The sequence below is a fragment of the Bombyx mandarina genome, chromosome 25, assembly GCF_030267445.1.
Source record: "Bombyx mandarina strain Sakado chromosome 25, ASM3026744v2".
Classification (NCBI taxonomy): Eukaryota; Metazoa; Arthropoda; class Insecta; order Lepidoptera; family Bombycidae; genus Bombyx; species Bombyx mandarina.
The window spans coordinates 5,607,573-5,632,226 of NC_143231.1; the positions used below are offsets into that span (position 1 = coordinate 5,607,573).

Sequence of the window (24,654 nt, forward strand, 5' to 3'; positions counted from 1 at the left end):
ATATCGGCCATCAGAGTCTCTCTCGGAGCGTGGTGCAAGAGAGACCATCAAAACTTGTGTCTGAAGTGGAGAACTCTCTGGGGCGAGTCTCCGAATGGGGTGAATTGAACTTGGTTCAATTCAACCCGATAAAGACACAAGTTTGCGCGTTCACTGCGAAGAAGGACCCCTTTGTCATGGCGCCGCAATTCCAAGGGGTATCCCTGCAAGCTTCCGGGAGTATCGGGATACTTGGGGTCGACATTTGGAGCGATGTCCAATTTCGGAATCATTTGGAAGGCAAAGCCAAGTTGGCGTCCAAAATGCTGGGAGTCCTCAACAGAGCGAAGCGGTTCTTCACGTCTGGACAAAGACTTTTGCTCTATAAAGCACAAGTCCGGCCTCGCGTGGAGTACTGCTCCCATCTCTGGGCCGGGGCTGCCAAATACCAGCTTCTTCCATTTGACTCCATACAGAAGAGAGCCGTTCGGATTGTCGATAATCTCATTCTCACGGATCGTTTGGAGCCTCTGGGTCTGCGGAGGGACTTCGGTTCCCTCTGTATTTTGTACCGCATGTTCCATGGGGAGTGCTCTGAGGAATTGTTCGAGATGATACCAACGTCTCGTTTTTACCATCGGACCGCCCGCCACCGGAGTAGAGTTCATCCATACTACCTGGAGCCACTGCGGTCATCCACAGTGCGTTTCCAGAGATATTTTTTGCCACGTACCATCCGGTCATGGAATGAGCTCCCCTCCACGGTGTTTCCCGAGCGCTATGACATGTCCTTCTTCAAACGAGGCTTGTGGAGAGTATTAAGCGGTAGGCAGCGGCTTGGCTCTGCCCTTAGCATTGCTGAAGTCCATGGGCGATGGTAACCACTCACCATCAGGTGGGCCGTATGCTCGTCTGCCTAGAAAGGCAATAAAAATAAAAAAAAACTTCATTTCATTTCACTTCATATAATTATTTTTAATAAAAAAATTATAAAAGATTAGGACTTATGGTATAATACCATTGCCTTTCCAGTTGGAAAAACTACTAGTCAGTAGTCTGTCAAAATTCTTAATCAAACTATTGAATTTATTGAAATTTTGGTATTAATTTTTTTAAATCTAGCCGAGTATGATCTCGTTTATTCAATAACAATAATATCTTATCTACAAACCGCCTCTCAGCTTATTGACTTTTAAGAATATTTTTCGTTTAAGCGCTGATTCAAGTCCTCATGCAGCATATTTTACGTAGAGGTCCTCTCTATCTATGAACTTTGCTTGTAATGGGAATTATTTTGCGAAAGGAATTCTAAATGTTTGAGTGACCTTTTTGGGGTAAAAGAAATAAATGCGAAGCTCAGACGCAGGTAAGAATAAATTGAATTACACTAGAGGTACAATGTATTGTTTTTATCTAATAACATAATTTTATTTAATAATAATAGCGACCCGCCCTCGCTTCCCTTCGGAAACATTAAATTTTATTATTGATAGTCGAGTCCCGCGATGTTACCCGAAGTTATTGTCGTACCGCGGGTGATGCCGCGGGGCGAAGCTAGTCTAAAAAAATAGCCTAAGTTATTCCTTATATCATCAGTTACCTATCAGTGAAAGTCCCGTCAAAATCGGTCCAGCCGTTCCAGAGATTGGCTAAACTTTCCTTTTGGGTCCGTCGATTTGGAAGTTCACAATATTAGTTGTAGATAGTACTCATAAATAAAAATCTTTTTGCAAAATTTCAAGTTGAGGAGACTCACGGTTCACGAGATATAATTTTTTCAAGTTATCGTAAATATTAGAAAAATCGTTAAGGTAGATGTCACATTTAACGTTTCACGTTCCATTCACGGTAAGCGTGTATTTTGTTAAATTTTACGTCATGTTTTTACCGAAATATATTTTATTATTTTAACATATTCACATAGTAAATTTGTTGTAATTAATGTGTATTGTAACTGTTTCTGTAATAAGCAATTATATTGACTTTTTTACACAAAAAGTAACAAAATTTTGCTTATACTGTAGAACGAAACATGAAATGACGCATTTTTTTAATAGCGTCTTTTTATCTGTCTCTGTAAGAAAATAACTTTTTAAATAAGATTTAAATATTAATCAGTAAATTGCTCGTGTTTTTGGAAATAAAATTACAAAAATATTCGAAAAATATCGAAAACCGAATCAAATCAAATCAAATCAAAAAAGTTTTATTCAACATAAATGAAAGTACATACTTGTTGAACGTCAAAAGAATTACCGCCAATTCACAAGAATTAGCCTCCGTCCTGAGAAGAATTGGCAAGAAACTCAGCGGGCATGTTTTTTTTTTTTTTTTTTTTAATATTAGATTTTTATTTTTATTTTAAATATTATTATTTTTTAAAATATTCATATTACAATAAGTAATTATAACATAACAATTTTACAATATTGAAATTCCCGGAGCGAGCAACTCATTCCCACTTTGTGCAATCTTCTAGATAATCATTGACTTTATAGTAAGCTTTATTGCACAGATGTTCTTTAATAGTTTTCTTAAACCTATGTATATGTAGGTTCTGAACATCTTGTGGGATTTTGTTGTACAGGCGCACAGACAAACACCCGAATGAATTTCGTATCTTATGTAACCTACTCATCGGCACAACAAGCTTGTGTTTGTTCCTAGTATTTTTATTATGTATGTCCGACATCTTAGGAAACTCCTCAATATGTTTACGAACATACATCAAATTTTCAAAGATGTACTGGGATGGCATAGTGAGAACTTTAATTTCTTTAAATTTTTCCCTCAGGGATTCCCTTGAGTGCATGTTATAAATAGCACGTATAGCTCTTTTCTGCAGAATAAATATCATTTCTACATCGGCCGCATTGCCCCATAGCAAAATGCCATAGGACATGACACTGTGGAAGTAACTAAAGTAAACTAAACGAGCCGTGTCCGCATTTGTTAACATTCTAATTTTTTTTACTGCGTATGCTGCAGAGCTAAGCTTACTCGCCAATTTATGAATATGAGGTCCCCACTGCAGTTTGGAGTCCACTGTTATACCAAGAAATACGGTTGACTCAACAAGCTCCAATGATTCCTCAGAAACAATTACATTACTATCTACTTGTCTCACATTTAAAGATGATTTAATACATTTTAAAGTAAATTTAATACATTTCGTTTTCTTACTATTCAATAATAGGTTATTGATACGGAACCAATGAACCACACACGAAATCGCATCATTCACTTCGTCATAGACTTGTAATTGTCGTTTAATTTTAAATAATAAAGATGTATCATCTGCGAATAATACGACCTCGTGTCGGGACTCAATAAAACTAGGCAAATCGTTTATATATATTAGAAATAAAAAAGGACCCAAAATGGAACCCTGAGGTACACCCATTTTCAACGTGGTGCCTGAAGATCTATTTCCTTTCACATCTACTGTTTGTATCCTTCCTGATAAATAGGAAGTAATAAGTTCCAATGCACCATCCCTAATACCATAGTGATGTAGTTTCCTCACCAATGTTTCATGTTCAACACAGTCAAATGCTTTGGATAAGTCACAGAAAATTCCAAGACAATCATGCGATTCCTCCCAAGATTGAAATATATTTTTGATTAGATAAGCACCTGCATCAGTTGTAGAGCGACCCCTTGTAAACCCGAATTGTTTATTATGAAGCAGGTTATTTGAATTGAAATGTTCTAAAAGTTGTGTCAAAATAATTTTTTCAAAGATTTTACTCAACGTAGGGAGTACTGAAATAGGTCTATAGTTAGAGGGGTCATCAGTACTACCAGATTTAAAAAGAGGAATCACTTTACTATGTTTCATTAAGTCAGGAAATACACCACACTTAATACAATCATTAAAAATACTAACAAGATGAGAAGCAATAATGTCTATTACAGACTTCAAAACCTTTACTGATATTCCCCACAAGTCAGCTGTATTTTTTACATTAAGGCTATTAAAACTTTTTATTACATTGTTTGAATTAATTTTCTTAAATTTAAAAATTTCATTGCATTTCTTGACATGGTTATGCAATAATATTTCAGCTGCTGTGGGGGATGAATTTAGAGATGTGGTAGTTGAAACTGGAATGTCAGAGAAAAACTTTTCAAAAGCATTAGCCACATCTTCATGACTAGTTACCAATTTATCGTCTATTTTTAACGAGAATTCTTGATGGCTATTTCTGACTTTTCCACTTTCTCTACCAATGATGTTCCAAGTCATCTTTATCTTGTCAGGGGCATTTTTGATTAAATCACTTAAATGTAAAGATTTTGCCGCTAAACAAACTTTTCTAAATAGTTTGGAATAGTTCCTGACATATTGATGAAATGTTTTATCATTATTATAAGCTTTTTCAGAGTACAGATCATACAATTTTTTTCTACTTTTGTACACTCCGGTGGTGGCCCACTCGCTGAACACCGTTTTGTTTTTTAATGTTACAGTTTTAGGAATAAATACATCAGTAAAGACCATATTAATTCTCTCAAACATATTCTGGTATGATAAATTTGGGTTTTTGTTATAAATAATTTCTGAATGTTCTTGCTTAATATTATTTCTAAACTTCTCAATTCGTTTTTTATTAATAGGAACAATCACAAGAGTATTTTTATCTTTAGAATTCATAATAGATTCAAAAGACACAAATTGTCCACTATGGTCTGATGTTATTTGATTAATAATTTTTTTGTTAATCGGTGTTACATTTGTAAATATGTTATCTAAACATGTTGCCGATGTGGTCGTTGTCCTAGTAGGCTCTAGAAATAAGTTTGGGAGGTTATATGACTTTAACAATGTTCTGAATCTAATAGTGGTATTTGTGTTTTCTAAAAGATTGATATTATAATCACCACATACAAAAATTTGTTTATTAGAGACAAAAAGCTTTAGCAATACATTTTCCAAAATATTTTCAAAAGAATCATATAACGCATCAGGAGGTCTGTACACACTTACAACAATGAATCGCTCAAGCTCTACACAGGCCATTTCAATAATCCGTTCCACAGAGAGGCTCACAATGTCTCTACGTTCCTTACATTTATAATCTTTATTAACAATGATCAGTGAGCCACCTCGTATAGCATTCTCTCTGCAGAAGGAACTCACAACCTGGTGATTTTTAAAATTACAATTTAATTCATATTTTTTAAGCCAATGTTCAGTTACACATAGAACATTGACTTTATTAAAATCTAGGAACAAATCAATTTCAAGTTCTTTACCCATCAAACCTTGTAAGTTCTGATGCACCAGGTTGATCACAGTTGTTTTCAAAGAAACATTATTGGTTGATGGGTTGTGTCCAAATAAATCATGTTTACTGCAAGAGGTAAACTCTGTTGTCTTAGGATTTAATTTAAATTACTTGGAACGGATTCCAAATTAATAAATGTCATATTTTTTTCCTGCTCAAAAGAAGCAGTAGGTTGATTAGCCAAATTCATGGCTAGATAAATATGTAAAAAATAATGTAGCGAGTTTGCTACTTGTCTAAAATTGTAGCTACCTAAATAGTATTTGTTAGGTTTTGTCATAATAATACATTTATTTTTTATCATGCAATTAATGTCAATAGTATAGAATGTATTTTCTGATTTGCATGGTGTCATGACATAATAATTATTTACATTAGAAACTGTTTGCATGAAATCATTAATGCTATGTCTTATTTTATTTTCTGCTGGCATACTCTGAATAAATGGAAATGCAAACATGATGATCTTTTTCACCTGTAGTGTTAATAATTGATTTATTTGATATTTTATATCTCTTATATCTGCATTTCCCCTTCTCCCAATCATTATAATTATTGTTGTGTTAGGGCAATGAGTCACATTTAAAATTTTATTAAGTATGTGGGTACATGAAGCCCCAGGATCCCCTCTTTCCACCTGGTCTTGTCTGCCCTACCCCTAGAGTGTATATAAAAAACCGGAGGCGCGGAGGGAGAGCAGTCCTCGCCTGCTGTGACGGAGCACGGAAATAGTGCGAGGCGGAGCGGCTGAGGTTCAGCCGAAGCTGCGGAGCGGAGCACGAGTGACCGTGCTTCGGCACGCAAGGGCGGAAGGGCTGCTCTTCCCGCAGCGCCGGAGATAAGGCGGATTCAAACTTAAGCTCTCTTGGAATTTAACTAAATAATGCAGTTTTCCTTCCTTTCCTTCCTTCATAGCCATGGGGATCGGCAGCTTGGTGATGGTGCAGTGGTAAGCCCTTACGGGGTGTAACTCCCTCCACAACTCCAAAATAATGGACCATAATTGAAATTTTAACCCTATGTTGACTAAATAGTGCTATTCTAACCTCAAAACATTAACCGTGGATATCTTCATAACCATGGAGTTCCGCGGAGTGGAGATGGTGCAGGGGATTAGCCCTTACTCCCCTCCCTCCCGACTCAAAAATTGATGGACCCTAACCTAAATTTTAACCTTATTTTGACTAAATAGTGCTATTCTAACCTCAAAACATTAACCGTGAATATATTCATAACCATGGGGTTCCGCGGGGTGGGAATGGTGCAGGGGGTAAACCCTGCTTAATATCTTCATTTTTTTTTAATGTTGAGCAAATAATTGCCCGGCACTGCGAATCCTTGATACCTTTTGTGTCCTACGTGCTACAACAATAAGCGGGGTAATTGATTAGTTAATATTTAGTTATCTTACGTTTCAGGCCAGACAAATTTCCAGAGTATAGGGGATGAAGATTCTATTAATTTTCAGCCATCACCGAATTTCAAACATATGAAAAAATACTTAAAATGCAAGTTTGGGGAGGAGAGTCACTCGCCCCAATATCATGCAGTAACAGAATTCCCGGAAGCAGAAGCTATGGAAAAGAAGGGAAATGAGCAGACCGAGAAGGTTGACCCACCTTTACCTAACCGTCCACCGCTGCCGCCGCCGGATCCACTCCTTGCAAATTTAAAAAAGGAAATCGTCAATGAAGAATACATAGACACATCTTCAATAACCATAAATATCAAAACAGATCCAACCGAGAACGATGGAAAGCCTAATGACGTCGAAGAGACTATGTGTCGTAATTTTGTGCGTAACACTTGCAATCGTGGTGCGTCATGTAGATATCTCCACAAAATAATACATTCCCAACTTAAAGGAGTTTACAGATTCTGTATTGATTTTGAAAATAAAAAGTGCACACGTGCAGAATGTTCATATGCTCACGCCACAGTGCACGAGAAAGAACATTTCTTCAGAACGGGCTATTTACCACCAAATACATTGAGCCATATTAAGAAAAAAACAGTCCTACCTCAAGCTAAAACCAAAGGTAAAAAGTTTATATGGAAACCATATTTCATACTTCAAAAAATCTACTATTCTTACTAAGTTTAAGTCCCGCAGCTTCATCTGTGTAGAATTGATAATTCAGAAAGAATGACCCCAATGTAAGGTTTTCTTCTATCACTTCGGTTCGTAAAGTGCGAATTGATTTCAATAACTGAAGACACTGTTTACTTATTCAAAAAATCTACTATTCTTACTAAGTTTAAGTCCCGCAGCTTCATCTGTGTAGAATTGATAATTCAGAAAGAATGACCCCAATGTATGGTTTTCTTCTATCACTTCGGTTCGTAAAGTGCGAATTGATTTCAATAACTGAAGACACTGTTTACTTAATATAGCAGAAATACTTTTTGTTTTCTGACTCATGTTATGTCATGTCCATAATAAAAAGTAATAATACATCTTTTGAAAAAAATCATCAAACTCTGCTCAACTATTTTGGTGTGATTTAGTAACAGACATTAAAAATTTAACATTTAAATTTAAAAAAAAAAAGCATTAACGTTTAAAATGTTAGTCTGGTTCCGAACATAGGTCACGGATAAAATTCTCTTTTAAATCAAAGATAACTTTATTGAGAGCTCTCAGACAATTCAAAACACAAACGTGACCACATGTCTTTCTATATATTTCCTACGAGTATAACACACTAGTTGCATTCTAATTCGCCTTGCATCGTTGTTTGCTTTGATAGTTTTTCTCATTTCGCTGTTTCACATCTCCGTTACCGCGCTCGTTCCCCCTTATACATGCCATACTCTGGGCTCTAGAACGCATTTGTAACTTCCGAATGTTCGGGAAATACTGTCTGTTGTTCGTCCGCCCCTTACTTGTGGTCGCGCTATTTAGGCGGTGGTCTGCGGTGAAGGTCACGGTGCAGCCTAAACCGGGCCGAGACGGCGCGTTACACTACCAGCACGCAAGCTCGTTACCAAGGAGTAATATCATAAGCGCGACCGGTTTGCAGTGTTTCGCACGGCAGGCTGGTTCTGTCCTAACGGATACAGTACCCCACCCCCCTAGACACCAGTGTGGTGGGGTACCGTCGGAGCGAACTGAAGGGCTGTCGTACCTCGGAGACCTGCGTTGTTAGTCGTCGATGATGGCCTCGAGTTCCTTACGATCGAGCGTCTTCGGAGTAGCGCTGCGAGTGCGAGTGTTGACTTCACACTTCGATAAAGCGGCACGACACGAGAACCCTCTCATCGTGGCCGCCGGTAACTACATTCCCGATCCTGTGGAAAGAATGGAAAGCAGTCGACGTCGCCCCAAACACGTCATTTCGGATCCTCCCGATCCACTCGGTCACCGTTCTCAGTAAATTAACCCTCAGACACAGCCCACTGAGTTTCTCGTCGGATCTTCTCAGTGGGTCGCGTTTCCGATCCGGTGGTAGGTTCTGCGAAGCACGGCTCTTGCTAGGGTTCGTGTTAGCAACGTCGTCAGGTTTGAGCCCCGTGAGCTCACCTACTAGTTAAGGTTCCGCTGATATAGCCTCTCAAGGCTATCAGCTTAGGAAAAAAAAATGACTTCAGCACCCCTTGCTCAGCCCGGGTTTGATCCAAGGCGGAGCTCGGACATCGGGTGAGAGAGTGCAAGAGAATTCGTTTGGTTGGTAGGGTCCTAAAAACATCCTTGTGCCTGCGGTCCGCGGATCCACATCCCCTGCGCGTTCACTAGGCGCGGAAACCTTATTCATGAGATTCGGTGACCTGTCCAAAAATAATAATAATAATAATAGGTATTCTGGCATATTTTATGAGTCATCAAAGCTTTGTTGACACATTATGCATTAACGTAATGTCGATAAGTTTTAAAATCTAAAAAAGATTATACCTCTAGTCATTTATGATGATTTCTGTGAATTGTACAAATTAAATTTGTAGATTCTATTCAATATTCATTTTTTTCGGATTTACCGTTTGCAATAATAGTTAGAATACAATCGAAAGTCTGCAAGCTGCATAAAATTACATTGTCTACTAAAATTTATTTTCAGCGACGACACCAAACATGTCGGCGCCTTATAGTGCTGATCAAACATTTCCACTGGGGTATGTTGTTCACTGCTTAGTTTATATTGGTTGTCTACGAAAGCCGATGAGCCTAAAGCCTACTAGCTTGTTAATGGTTATTGTAGTTTACTGACGTCAGCAAATATGTTATGCCTACACGTCAAAACTTTTTAAGAAGAACACAAAGTCAAAGCATAGAAATGAGGCGAAGGTGAATAAACTCATTTAAGATCAGAAATGGTGTCTTGTATCGTACTCTAAGTTTTGATTCTGGGAACTATACCAGCGCTTAGGGCATTGGAATGGGATTCCATAGACAATATGAATGCTGACATCCACTTAGAGACACGTCGAAGTCACACTGCATTGTTTAACGGCTAACCGTGATCTTTGTCTTGTCTTGCTTAGTAAAAAAGAACCTAAATTTCAATTTCAAATAATTATTATTACGAACAACTTTTTACAGTATTAATACTGTTCCCGCCTACCCAAATACAACCAATATGAAGATGATCCAAAATCCATATCCTGGTATGATCTCACCCACGACCAGGCAGTGGCTAGGAATGGAGGAGAGTAAGTTTTAATAGACAAAAAATTAATATCATAATATCATTTAAATGTTATATGTTTCAGCGGTAGGCAGCGGCTTGGCCCTGCCCCTGGCATTGCTGAAGTCCATGGGCGACGGTAACCACTCGCCATCAGGTGGGCCGTGTGCTCGTCTGCCTACAAGGGCAATAAAAAAAAAAGGTGCCTTGTAGAACGGCACTGCGTGATAGTCTCGTGCTATCGATGTTCGATGATTATCCGAAATATATAATGGCGTCTATTCGTAATAGCTGAATTAATATTAAATTGATGTTGAGTGGATGTTGCGTGGTAGCGGTTACCAGAGCTCATATCCATTTAAACCTGAATGCTGCCACCCACCTCGACATATAAGTCGAAGTCTCAACTGTGTTCGATAACATTTGTAAGTAAAAACATGTATTGTAACAACAAAATATATCGAAATCGCCGTGCTGATATGGTGGTCCGAATCGCAGACACTTTGAAGTCGTCGTGGCCTAAAGGATAAGTCGTCCGGTGCATTCGTATCTCGCGATGCACCGGTGTTCAAATCCCGCAGGCGAGCACCTATTTTTCTAATGAAATACGTACTTAATAAATGTTCACGATTGACTTTCACGGCGAAAGAATAACATCGCGTAATAAAAAATCAAACACCCAAAGTTATAATTTGTGTAATTACTGTTGGCAAGGCGTCTTGTGAGTCCGCACGGGTAGGTACCACCGCTCTGCCTATCTCAGCCGTGAAGCAGTAATGTGTTTCGGTTTGAAAGGTGGGGCAGCCGTTGTACTGTAAAAACTGGGACCTTATTACTGGTGGCGGCATTTACGTTGTGGATCTCTATGGGTTCCGGTAACCACTTAACACCGGGTCGCCTATGAGATCGTCCAAACCATCTGAGCAATAAAAAAAAATCTTTCCTACACTATCACTATCATAAAAATCGGAATTCACGACCGCATGTACTTGTTCTAGAACATCTATCCTTCGATTAACAGCCAAAACATCTTAAAATGAAGAATTTAGGATTAGAACAGAATCATATCATATTCTGTTTTACCTTCATATCTCGACTACTCGTACAGAAATACCTTGAAAAGAAATATTGTGAAGATCGCGTGAAATAAATTAAAATTTTATTAAAGCTTGCATCCGATGCTAAATATTTTGAAAGCTGTATTTAAAAAAAAACCCGTTCAATAACTTATTCCAGAAACATCAGAGCTGTCGGCGAACTATAGCGGCACTACGTACCCCCATAGGTATGTTTTGTGTTACATTAAAATAATTATTATAACTTACAATGTATTGGTGTCCGTATTTTATACGTATGTGTCAACCCTAGATCCGTGTTCAGTAGAGCTTTAGACGATGATGAATGTTGTCCGTCCTCATTATAGGGATGTTCCGAATAAAATATAGATATTAAATTAAGAGTTTATAGTCTATTTAGTGTGACATAGCTAAACTAATAGACATCACAATGCCACAAAGTCTCAATCCGTTCCATCCTTTCAAACTGCAAGAGATGGAACAGATTGGTTTGAAGCACATGTCTGCTTCAGGGCAAGAACAAACAGAAGTTTTACGTTAGGTTTTTTTCCGGTTTCGGTTTTATCGTTCGTGAACACACGCTTAAATAAATAGAAAAGATACTATAGCAAATAGGAAATTTGGTACCTGCCTGCGGGATAGTCACATCGCTCCATACGACCACACCGGGCGTCTCGTTTTTGGCCATGACGATTTTTGATTATTAATTAGTATTAACACGTTCAACGTCAAATGAAAAATCGAGTATTTTCATTCAGGCCACGATGTTCACCGGTTAGCCTTATCTTACTGAACCGTTCGGGCGATGAGGGTCGCCCGTGAGCCGCGTGAGGGTTTCAACGTAAACGCTTCCTACAAGCCACAGGTTGCAGCTATCAAACAAAACGCGTATGATCTTCCATGCAAATTTTTTATAAATTTTAGAATGAAAATATGAAGTTAATAAAAATTACTGATTCCCTGATTTTGGCGGCCCGAATGGTATAGTACGCTAGGCCCACCGGTGGGTCGTATAGAGTTCAACGTGTTAATAGTATTTTCTTAGAGAAGCTGTATCTGTTGTAAGAAAAGGAGGAAAAATCTTAACACCACTTTTCCCCGAATCTGTTATTTTACGAAAATTTCACAGCTATAGTACAAACGTGTGCAGTCTCAGAATCTTAGTGAGGTTTTCAACACCAGATATTACAATAGTTCCCTGTCTGCAGTGCTAGCACCATCCCGATGTATACAAACACGCCGAATGTGAACGTGATGCAAAACCCATACGCCAGGCAATGGCCAGAAACTGAAGACAGTAAGTAGTAAGAATTTTTGCCTTTACTCTTCACCTTTATTAACATAAATTTTCACTGAAATTTAAAATAGTACGGCTTACGGCCGATCTGTGTGCATAGTGCGAGTTTTTCAACTTCTCGATCGCGTAAAACTTAACTCTTTGTATGGAGTTGGAACAGCGCCCCTAGCGGCAAAAGTACCCGGTGCTATTTTGCTAGTGCGAGATGTGTGTTGACGTTACGGTCTCGTAATCGAGTAACTTTACCGAAGTGAGTGCCTCGAATGACGTTTGTGCGAGTGATGTGAAGTTGACTTTTTGGTGGGAACGCGAGGAGTGAAGTTGTGTGATTTGTTTTATTTTGTCTATTTAGTGTTTCTTCAGGTTTAAATGTATAATAGCGGTGATTTATTAACTGTTTAATATCTGTGAAAGTTTACAAATGTGGGATAATTAAACAAAGCCGTTGGACGTAACTTCTCGGGATCCTCCAAAAAGTCCACTGAAAAAATCTCAGTAAATGACCACCATTTTACTGTGAATAAATTTCATCCCATATCATCTCATCTCATTTCATTTAATTTCATCCCAGTTGTTCTCAAATTAATCATCTTCATTTCATTTAACTTAATATTATCATTTTTCATAAAAATAAGAATGTAAATTCAAAGAAGATATTACTTAAAGGTCATAGTTACCAGGTCATAAAGTCCCTTAAAAAAAAAAAAGTGAAGTGAAGTGAAGAAGTACTCGATCGAACTGTCAAAATCCACTAATTTTTAACTCACACACACACAAACGTCATTCAAGGTACTCACTTCGGTAAACTTACTTTAAATATGAGACAACAACATTAACAAACCTTCTCGCTCCCACAATTTAGGATTCATAAGTTTACCACTAAGCAGCGTTTTACAATCTCATTTATATTAGAGTTAATATTAACATCGACCAAGTACCTTGTTATAAAAACTCGCACTAATCACAGTGACATTACCCATCACCCTACCAATTAAATATAATAACCAGTCCATATTCAATACCCGTTAGAAAACATTGTATTTCATTTGACTGGTTTGAAGAAAAAACACCACGCGCTACCAATATACTAGGAAAAATTTCGCTGCTCACGGTGAGTAAATGTCATGGTGTCCACTTACAGTCAGAGTTATTTTCATCGTGAAGAAAATACAATCAATTTACGCAGTGGTTAAATTATTTGAATTATTTGACGAGACTCTCAATAAGCACACTGTTATCCAGACGACCCACTTCTGTATGATCAAATAACTGATATTTAAGGTAGGTCCAGAGATCGGAGTACTATAGTAGGAATGCGACATTTATGTTGTTGATGCCTATGGGCTCATGTACCCATTTAACACCATGTGAGTCGCGAGCTCGTCCACCAATCTAAGCAATAAAAACATAATTAGTATGGCAAACCTGTTTTACTCCTGGCGTTAGTCCATGCCATGTATGCGAACCGCTTCAGACGTACATATTACTATTGGTTTTTCCAAAAGACGCTTCAAAAGAAAACTTATGGAAATGTCAAGAAATTTGGTGTATTTTTTGTTCAAAAGCACGAAGCAACACCCGTAACTAACTTTTCAGAATCGTCGACTGTGATGCACAATCCATACGCCAGTGTGATGTCTCCTACGAAGAGGCCGTGGACAGAAATGGAAGAGCCCAGTAAGTAGTAAAGAATATTCTACACATAGAATACTGCCAGGTTATAATTTAGATTCTACATACGGTCTTTTGTCTGCCATACTGCATACCACCAAAAGGCGAATGGTTGCCTTTTGGATGCCACAGCTAAGGGCTCCTTTTAAATCTTATTTGAAGAATGAACACTCGTCCGAAACTGTGGAAAGGAGTTCATACCAGAGCAGAAAGATGCGTGGTAAATGTGAGCACTTGCTTGAATTTAGCAGTTTAATGGGGTAGGGATTAACTCTTGATTAGGACACTCTGTGTCTGTGTAAGTGTGATGGATCGTCTAAATTTATGAGTGGCTTTCGTCTGCATAGATACTTTACATTACTCTACAGACTAAATATTAATTGTCTGCAGAGAGACTATAAAAGTGTGGAGGGATACACTGTCAAACACACGAGTCGCCCGGCAGATATGAAACAATTAAATTTTATCGTAATTTTAGACTGGAATTCAGGTTAATAATAGCTATTGTGTTCGTTTGTAATAAATATTATAGTATTCGAGTATTGCATCTTGATCATTGAATATAATTTAAATTCGAATATATTATTCCTTAATCACTGAGACTTTTGCCTTGCCTTTTGTTGTGACGTTCCGAAAATATGACAATTGACAGTTTAAAAAAATTAACACAACCTCGTCTTTAAAGAAAGTAGGTAGGTATTGTAGGTAATACAAAAATCGACACCAGAGGAGCAAAGCGGCATTGAGCTCTAATGTTTTTATGTTTAAATATCGAAAAATATATTAAATGCACATATGCAGTAACTCATAACACCGTTCAGTGTAAATACATTTGATTGAAGATCTGAGTGCTGCTTGACAATAAACGAAGAGAAGGACGTCGCGACATTAGAAGTACCACTCAAACACGAGTACGTCGGTATACTAAAATCAAAATAACATTACGAATTGTTTTACATTTTCGCAGGCTTTGCGGGTACATTGCGGTACACACGCTAACTACTATTTAACTGGTTCTTACTTGAAGGTATTTTGTCGGGCCAAGTCATCAGAGGGGTTGTATGCTCGTCTGCCTATAGGAACATTAATTCTCAGATTCGATATTGTTTTAATAATTCATCAGTTTTGCAGGATAATTAATACATGTTATCCTATATAAATTGTGCTCCCACTTAACTTGTTCTGCGTACTAATTTAGCTTTAAATAATGTAGCGTTTCTATATTATATTGTTTAAAAATTTATCTATTATATATAAGTAGACTATTAATGTACAAATGTTATATTATTTAAGTTACATTTCGATCTAGTATCATTACAGTTGCCCACCAGGAACTTATTCATATAACCTGTTCATTTATAATAGACGTGACCGTTTATCTTTGGTTTTTATTTTTCAGTGATACAACCCACACGCGAGTACGCAGAGTACGCTGAAGCAACTGAATCTAAGAAATGCAGAAACTGTGATGTCAACGAGTTCAGGTAACACATGTTCTTAAATGAAGAAAATTAATGATATAAAATGTATTTTAACAATGCAAAACAAAATAAGGGCGTCTGTTTTTAATAAATTCAATGATTGCTTACTTTGAAATTACATTGAAAGCCATTGCAAAATTGCAATAATAATGATTATGTATTCTAAAGTTTTTGCAAGTTGTATACATAACATTTGCATGCTGGATAATTTTCGTTACGAACTATTCTTATTTGTCAACATTTTAATATTGTGTGTCAATTTTTCTGTAAAAAATATTACTTGAATTTTATTTATGAAATGTAAAAGTAGTTTTAATTATGACTAGCGACCCGCCCTCGCTTCGCTTCGGAAACATTAAAACACACATGAAACCAAAAAAAAAATTAAAAAATAAATAAAAAAAGTAGCCTATGTTCATCAGGGACAATGTCGGCTTCTAATGGAAAAAGAATTTTTAAAATCGGTCCAGTAGTTTTGGAGCCTATTCGAAACAAACAAACAAACAAATCTTTCCTCTTTATAATATTAGTATATTTTAATTATGATGTAACATCAAAAGCTATATTGTTTCTGTAGTAGGTACATTAAAAAAAAATCGTTTTTTCAACCAGGTTGCAGCATAATAAAAACAAAATCATAAAAATGATGGAAGACGCGGATGATCTGAACAAGCGTGTCGGGCAAATAACTAAGAAGAACAATAAACTAAACGAAGTTCTTGTTCTGCTCATCGAAGCTGTGGTGCGTATCTGTTCCTTACATTGTGTACTGCAGTCAAATGTGTTCTGTATTTTGACTCTAAGTGGATTACTGAAGCCCTTAGTCATTTTAATGCCACTAAGGCCATTAAGGTATGAATTCGAAGTCTCGACTGAATTGGAGTCTATGAAGACTTAAATATTGATCCAATGCAATTAATTATTTTAGTTACAACGGGGTTTCATAAGTGGAATGGTAAACGTTGGGTTTTTTTTTTTCAGTGGTAACACAATAATTAAATGTAAAAAGCAATTTAAGGTAGAGGCTGTACTTTGATATCATTAATGGCCATCATGCTGTCCATACATTTTGGTCACCTACAATGAGTAATTAATTACCTGTTGGACAATGAAAATTTAGCAGATTAGAAAATTAAATATTTGATTAGTTCATTTTAATCATAATAGTAAATATTTGCAACTGTACTTTCTGAAAGCTATGTATGTGTTCTCATGTTCTCTTTGTTCCCAGGCCGAACACTGCAACCCAGAGGCTAGCGATGAAATGGTAGCTATATAAGTTTTCAATATTATTTAAATACTATACCTTTTATTACATTTTTCTTCAAGCGATTCGGTTCTCTTTATCACCCCACCCCATTTTAATATCGCAAAATATTGTACAATGTATTGGCGCCAAAATGAGACAACTCAATGAGCAATCATATAAAAATGACAGATTCCAAATTCAAATGTAATATTTTGTTTATTTTTAATTCTAACAGTATTTATGGCCAGACTAAGTATATTCGGCAAAATAAGTTCACCTTGACGGTCGCCTCTTTTTTTTTTTTTATTGCCCTTGTAGGCAGACGAGCATACGGCCCACCTGATGGTGAGTGGTTACCGTCGCCCATGGACTTCAGCAATGCCAGGGGCAGAGCCAAGCCGCTGCCTACCAAAAAAAAGCGAGTCATAGTCATAAAGCGAAATGACGCCATTCATCATCACATGAGATCTAAATGTTATTTACATTTCAATAAGGACTACCGGAACTTTCAAAGCCAGAAACGACGAATGTTCGTTCGAGTACACAAATGAAACTTGCTTTTCGTGATACTGCGAAATTGGCTTATCTGTGTGCTTAGTGCGCGTTTTTTTTATTGCTTTTTTTATTGCTTAGGCGGACGAGCTCATAGCCCAACTGGTGTTAAGTGGTTAGAGCCCATAGACATCTACAACGTAAATGCGCCACCCACCCCGAGTTAAGTTCTAAGGTCTCAAGTATAGTTACAACGGCTGCCCTTGTAGCTATTACTGCTTCACGGCTGAAATAGGCAGAGTGGTGGTACCTACCCGTGCGGACTCACAAGACGCCTTGCCAACAGTTAAAAACGTTTTTAACGTTCTCGATGTAAAAGTTAAGTTGGAATAGCGCTCCTAGCGGCAAACGTAGGCAAACGTACCAACCAATTCCATATTATCCAAATCTGAGTTAAGTTTTACGCGATCGAGAACGTCAAAAACGCGCATTAAGTACACAGTTATAAAAATGGCAATATAATATTACATAATGTAGTAGCTTAATGTGTACTAAAACCCATGTAATGCAAACAAATACCTGTAAAATTAAAAAAAAAAAATCATTTCCATTACCCTGTACTGTTAACGTTGTTGTTGTTGTGCTGATACGTTTAGGTCGACGCTTACATGCGATGGGTTTTTTATTGTTATCCCGCCGCTTCTGGATAGCATTTAGGTCGGCGGGATATTGATTTTTTGAAGTTATACTTCTTTAGGCGCGTTATGAAAAATTGATGAGAGTGAAATTTTACGATGCGCGCGTACCGTGACACAAAATTAACAGAATGAACTTGCCCACTAAATCGCTCATTACAATACGACCGACGTAACTTGGCGAGTCTGAATATAGCCGCAGGTGAACTTTCCGAACCGTACCGAGAATTACCGAATTTATACGATGTCAAGAAAAGGGATGTCTAATATGCGTGTTTGAGGATGTTGTTTAATCGATTTTTTTTCAAATTAATTAAAATTTAAATTAAAAAAAAGAAATAAATTTAATAAAAATAAAGTATAACTTCTTACGCGCGTACATAAGTACACGCACCCTTTTTTTTTTCATTCATGTCATATGGGTTGGAAAATACAAAACAAATAAATAATATATACAGTCAAAACCGTTTACTGCGACATCGTTTAATACAACATGCCGGTTATAATAACCAAGAACAAAGGTCCCGGCTGAATGCCATATGACCGCCTTATTAAAAATATTGCTTTCTACGACATTGGTAATAACGACATACCTCATAAAACGACCACATTTAACTAATATTTCGGAGAATTAGATCTGTTAGAACGACCGGCTAAGCTGTATTGTAAACAATTTGAATAGGTATCCACATTTGTATTCAATGGCTTTTAAAATCAAGAAAGAAAACAATAGGATTTAGTTTAGTGTAGGGTCTTTTCTAATTCTTAGAAACAAAACACGCGCATGCGGTAGTCAAAGCCCGCTTCTTCATATCTCTTCAGTTAGTTTGTTACTTATCTATACACAAGACGCACCAAAACTTTGTGGAGTTATTCGCGAAACTTTCAAAATGTCGCAAAGAAAAAGAAAACAAATTAATATTGTAAGAAAAATCGCGTATTATGTAAATATATCTTTCCAATAATTCCCTATCGATTTGTTTGTACTTGCACGATACACATTAAACATCACCGGTTGTTACGACTATCGGTTTTTACGACTGAATATGAGCAGTCCCTTCGATGTCGTTATAACAGATTTTGACTGTACGTCCTTTTTACATCTTTGTATGAGATATATTTTGTCGGTTTCAGAGTTTCGAGCATAACGCAGCACAAATAATGAAGAATGTAATGGCTGCAGAACGCGGAGAGTCTAGTATGTCACCGGAAGACATGTTCTATGATTAACTTGTAAGAAGTTACAAATTATTATTGCAATTTGCAATTATTATGACTGTTAAAATGACATCCATTTACAAAACGCGTAATACCACAACAAGGTGGTTTTATTTTATTTTATTTAGTATAAGTTTTTTTTTTACAAAGACAATTTTATTATTTTACTGTCGTTTTATTATCTTATAAACTGACTATGTGTAATCAAAAGTAATCATGTTTTCAGTATTGGTTATTGACTAAAATATTTCACCTATTGTTGTGTAAACTTGCGAATGAAAAAAAACCGAGGCTGGCCTTTGAGGGTTTCTAAAGAAAAATGGATATTTTATAGCACCCAAAATTAACTTCAAAATATTAGATTGCATTATATTGATTGCATGAGTTATGTGTAATTACCTATGTGGTAGGTAATTGGTTTTAGATTATATTTGTTTCTTAGTTTTCTTTGTCAAGATAAAAACTGAATAATATGCTAGAATACATGTTTCCTTATTTTTCATTAGCACATTCCGATTTAAAATCGTATTTTAATTCATGTTATTTTAGCCAGATATCTGATAAATCCTCTACTATATATTATTTAGTTTTTTTGTATTTAAAATATATAACATATTTGTTTATTTATTCGAGCATAAGTCTTACCTAATGACAATAAGCTTCACCTTCACATTGAAGATTATGATCCTATAAATTTTGTACTGTTTCTCCAGCAGTACATAATATAAAAATAAAACAATTTTAAGTGTACCCTGAGTTGATAAACGATATTTTTAAGGACTGGCAATATGTTTGTGTGAATGCCTTTAAAGAATCTCTATGTTAATCGCTAAAAGATAATATTTAGATTTTATCTATGATTTTAGAGTTTTTCGCAAAACTTTAACGTGAATAAGTGTAAACCTTAATGTAGGGGTCGTAGTAACAAGTACTTCATGCATTGATCTTCATGAATTAGTAAAATGTTTGTAGGAAACAAAAAAAAAACAACTATCTCATTCAGGAATTTTAAATGGCATTGCGTTTACACGATTGTGTAGGTATTTTCTTTTGTATTGTTTCACACTAGCTATCATTTAGTTCTTCGATTAATTATATTTTAATTATTTCATGTTTAGATGAGGAAACATTGTATCAGTGATCGCAATAATACAAACGAAATGTAAACACGCAATAAACATAATATAAAAATCAGACTTATTATTTATGCATATAGCAATAATATGTACTAGAATGTAAATAATACGCAAATACATATTTTTTACCATATAGGGAGTTAGTTTCATCCACTCTGGTTTTTTTTTTTTTTTTTTCCTACCTAAGCTGATAGCCTTGAGAGGCTATATCAGCGGAACCTTAACTAGTAGGTGAGCTCACGGGGCTCAAACCTGACGACGTTGCTAACACGAACCCTAGCAAGAGCCGTGCTTCGCAGAACCTGCCACCGGATCGGAAACGCGACCCACTGAGAAGATCCGGCGAGAAACTCAGTGGGCTGTGTCTGAGAGTTAATTTACTCGTCGAGCCCTTCGTCGCAAGCGACGGGCTCGACGAGAACGGTGACCGGTGCTTGAAGTACCTAAAAGCTCCGTTAGTGGATCGGGAGGATCCGAGATGACGTGTTTTGGGCGACGACTGCTTTCCATTCTGTCCGCAGGATCGGGAATGTAGTTACCGGCGGCCACGATGAGAGGGTTCTCGTGTCGTGCCGCTTTATCGAAGTGGCGCATCGACGCCGACTGTAGATACTTACTGATGGACTCTAAGTCCAGGTCGTCATGGAGGTCGACGTTCCTGACGAACCACGGGGCTCCGACGGCTATCCTGCAAAAACGGGATTGAATAATTTGGAATGACTTTAAGTGAGTGCGGGCCGCGTGAGCGAACACTACTCTTGCATAGGTCATGACGGGGCGTATGCAAGTTTTGTAGAGTGTCACCTTATTTCTAAGGGACATTTTACTTCGCCTACATATCATCGGGTAGAGACGTCCTAGAATGAAGGCGGCACGGTCGCGTACCGTCTTAATGTGAGGGCGGAATGTCATCCTACTGTCGAGGGTGACGCCTAAATATTTGACCTTCGGGGCCCACGGTATGGGCTGGTCGAACATCGTGATTGGGCGAATGGCGGGGGCGGAGGTGTTGACGCGCCTAGTCGGGAGGGGGATGCTCAGCGTGGTGTTCGGAGGGCGACCCCTTTTGAAGAGCACCGCTATGCTTTTCGTGGGGTTGATGTCGATGCGCCACTTCCGGAACCACTGTCCCATGGTGGTAGCTGCGGTCTGAAGTCGTCGATGAAGCAACGCCTTCTTCCTACACGAGTAGTAGATGGCGGTGTCATCGGCGAAGAGCGCCAGATGGGTCTCCGGAGACCGGGGTATATCATTGATATACAAACTGAATAGTAACGGGGAGAGGGCGGAGCCTTGCGGGACTCCGGCTGTGACGTGACGGGGCCGGGAACGCGTTCCCTCGACTCGATATCGGAACGAACGGTTCGACAAGTAGTCTCGTATGATGAGCACGAGTCTGTCTGGCACTCCCATGTTATACAGTTTGTATATCAAACCGGTGTGCCAGACTTTGTCGAACGCCTTCGCTATATCGAAGAAGAGGGCTCCTGTCGGAATGGCTGAATATTGTAAATAATGTTTAACTACGACCTGCTGTATCTTTTTTTAAATTTCTCTAAATTAAACCGGTTGTCTGGAGGAGATCGCTTTTAGCGATAAGACCGCCTATTGTACAATTATGCCTGGCTGTTTTTCAATGTTAATTGTATTTTAGTGTGCAATAAAGTAAACTCTCTCTTTAACACGTGAACCAAAAAGGAATTAGCTCCACACGCCATACAAAAGTGTTGACACTGGCATGAATTATAAATATGCTTCTCCATCCATTTAATGTTATCGTATCAGGAAACACAAGAAGTACTGTTTTCGGTATCGTAGCGATTCTCCCATACCTAGTACATTAATATTTAATTTACACCTGATGGGTGTATATTGTTTCCTTTTCTCACATTTGTACACTTTCACAGATGCTAAGCAGTGAATATACCACCGTTATTACGCATCTAAACCCAAAGAACCTTAAATTATACACTTGATATTTGAGACAAAGAACCACTAAGTTAACAAAATAAAACGATTCACACTACTTCGCTTCTCGAGCTCCCGCCAAAAAGTCTGTAATACACTTGGCTATGTTCTGTTAAACACTGCGAGTACAGTAAGGTGCGACGTCAATTTAATAATTTAATTTTTATGAAAGAAGGATTACAGGTGGCCAGTAAGCTTTTCCAGTTTCACCAGGACAGGCAGCTGCTTAGCGAATGAATCTACTACCGGATCGGAATCGCGACCCGCAATGATCGGCGAAAAACTCGCGGGCTGATCTATGGGTTGGATTGCACGTCGAACTCTGTCGAGTTTTTATTTTTTTTTATTGCCTTTTTAGGCAGACGAGCATACGGCCCACCTGATGGTGAGTGGTTACCGTCGCCCATGGACTTCAGCAATGCCAGGGGCAGAGCCAAGCCGCTGCCTACCGTTTAATACTCTCCACAAGCCTCGTTTGAAGGACATGTCATAGCGCTCGGGAAACATCGTGGAGGGGAGCTCATTCCATAGCCGGATGGTACGTGGCAAAAAAGACCTCTGGAATCGCACTGTGGATGACCGCAGTGGCTCCAGGTAGTATGGATGAACTCTACTCCGGTGGCGGGCGGTGTGGTGGTAAAAACGAGATGCCGGTATCATCTCGAACAATTCCTCAGAGCACTCCCCATGGAACATACGGTACAAAATAGAGAGTTCGACGAGTACGATTATCAGTCCCTAAGTCTGCTCTTTGTGTTAGAGCTGAAGGTGTCTAATGCAAGAGTTATTGGATCTGATGGATCCGTAAGGACGTGTTCAATTTAGTATGGAGGGTAATAAGTTTAATTATTTTTGAGTAAATGAAAATCGTTTTTCAAGCAATTTAATGTATGTATATTAACTTAATAATCGAATTATTGAACTGATGTTAAAACGCACGGTAAAAGTGATTACGTGATCAAACCACTTGACCACTTGACCTCGAAAACAATGTTCACAGTAGAAAAATGACGACGATTTATGACGTCGTTACCCTAGGATACAACTTAGGTACTCTCATCCAAAGCGGAACGAACACTAAGAGCACTGAACATTGCGGGTAGTATATTTTTAAATATTAAGTGTAATAACTGCAATTTTTTTTCCTACTTTTTCTAGTAACCTTGGGGGGTCATACTAGATTCGTCGAACGAGTGGTGAGTTCACGGGGCTCTAATCTGGTGACGTTTCTAACACTATTCCTAGCGACTCACTGAGAAGATCCGTGTGCTTAGTGCGAGTTTTTTAACGTTCTCGATAGCGTAAAAGTATATTTGTATGGAATGGGATCGTTTACCTACGTTTGGCGCTAGGGGCGCTGTTCCAACTGCATACAAAATTGGGCTAACTTTCACGCTATCGAGAACGTTAAGAAACTCGCACTAAGCACACCGGCGAGAAACTTAATGGGCTGTGTCTGTGGGTTAATTTACTCGCCGAACCTTTGGTTTGGAACGGTGACCGGCTATGCAGTATAATTCCGAAATTGGTATACTAAGCGCGCTGTAGCATGATGCGGGTGACAGTTGCCTGTATGACGTTGACAACTGTCAGTACCACAGGACTAGGAATGTGACGTTTAGCTTGATCTCAGTGTGTCGCGATTCCGATCCGATCCGGTAGTAGATTCATTCGCGAAGCAATTGCTCTTGAGTTGTTGGGTCTCCTTCAGAGGCTTAATGGTAGTTTTCCAATTACAGAGCATAATGCGACTCAAGCACGCACAATGCCGAATTATGCTGAAGCTTAGTTGAGTATTATGCCGCATAATGCGCTCTTGTGCTGTAATTGGAAAACGGCCATATTGTTCTATACGTACAATTGCTTATATAGCACCCATTTTGAAGGCACACACATAAACATATATCTATCTCGTTCTTACTCGACACTGTAACTCGCAAGAAAACAATATAACAGTATTTCAGTGCGTACATAAAGTGAAACATGAATACGTAAATGTCTAATGAGGCAGAAAATCCGCTAAACATGGCGCACCAAATGTCATTGTCACGTCAGTTCAGCCGTCTGTTTTGGGTTGTACATTATTTATTGACTTTGATATCGATTTAATATGATTGCTTAATAATATTTCTTATTTTATCATGCTACCCCGCTTAAAATATACAAAAATAATAATTAAAACATATTTTATAGGGTCTCAAGATAGTCGATGTCCCAAAATTATTATCTATATATATTTAAATTCATTATGGAGCACTCATCCGAAAAATCGGACACAATTTTTCGGTTGGAATCTATTGATCATGACACTAATCATAAATACCTCTTCATCACTCTCATCCATATCACTCTCAAGTGAGAGTAATTCAAATGGTGCGGCGCACCTACCTTGAGGTGCGTTGCGGTACGGTGCGTAGCGAACGTTTCATAACTACGATTAATACATGTTTGTAAGAGATTGACCCATTTGATAATCGAT

General features: G+C 37.9%; 1 protein-coding gene across 5 annotated transcripts; it reads left to right on the forward strand.

Moving 5' to 3' along the window:
- The first annotated feature begins 1,004 nt into the window (after nt 1–1,004).
- LOC114245796 (uncharacterized) lies at nt 1,005–20,262 on the forward strand. Of its 5 annotated transcripts, none has more exons than XM_089738606.1 (12): nt 1,005–1,105; nt 1,194–1,345; nt 6,689–7,309; nt 9,326–9,380; nt 9,808–9,917; nt 11,129–11,177; nt 12,177–12,265; nt 13,862–13,942; nt 15,336–15,420; nt 16,030–16,159; nt 16,649–16,684; nt 18,988–20,262. In XM_089738606.1, exons 2-12 carry the CDS (start codon nt 1,327–1,329, stop codon nt 19,081–19,083), a joined length of 1,371 nt encoding a protein of 456 aa, XP_089594732.1. In that variant the 5' UTR covers nt 1,005–1,105; nt 1,194–1,326; the 3' UTR covers nt 19,084–20,262. The 5 variants fall into 5 exon arrangements, with proteins under 5 accessions (XP_089594732.1, XP_089594730.1, XP_089594734.1 ...); XM_089738608.1 differs by adding an exon at nt 5,933–6,219 and having other exon boundaries at nt 1,027–1,345; nt 6,739–7,309; XM_089738607.1 differs by having other exon boundaries at nt 1,031–1,079.
- The last annotated feature ends 4,392 nt before the right edge of the window (nt 20,263–24,654 follow it).

What these genes read in the sequence shown, in the direction of transcription:
- LOC114245796 (XM_089738606.1), top strand. An exon ending in GGCACTACGTACCCCCATAG is followed by an intron (nt 11,178 to 12,176) that starts GTATGTTTTGTG and finishes CCCTGTCTGCAG; the next exon opens with TGCTAGCACCATCCCGATGT. An exon ending in CAGAGGCTAGCGATGAAATG is followed by an intron (nt 16,685 to 18,987) that starts GTAGCTATATAA and finishes TGTCGGTTTCAG; the next exon opens with AGTTTCGAGCATAACGCAGC.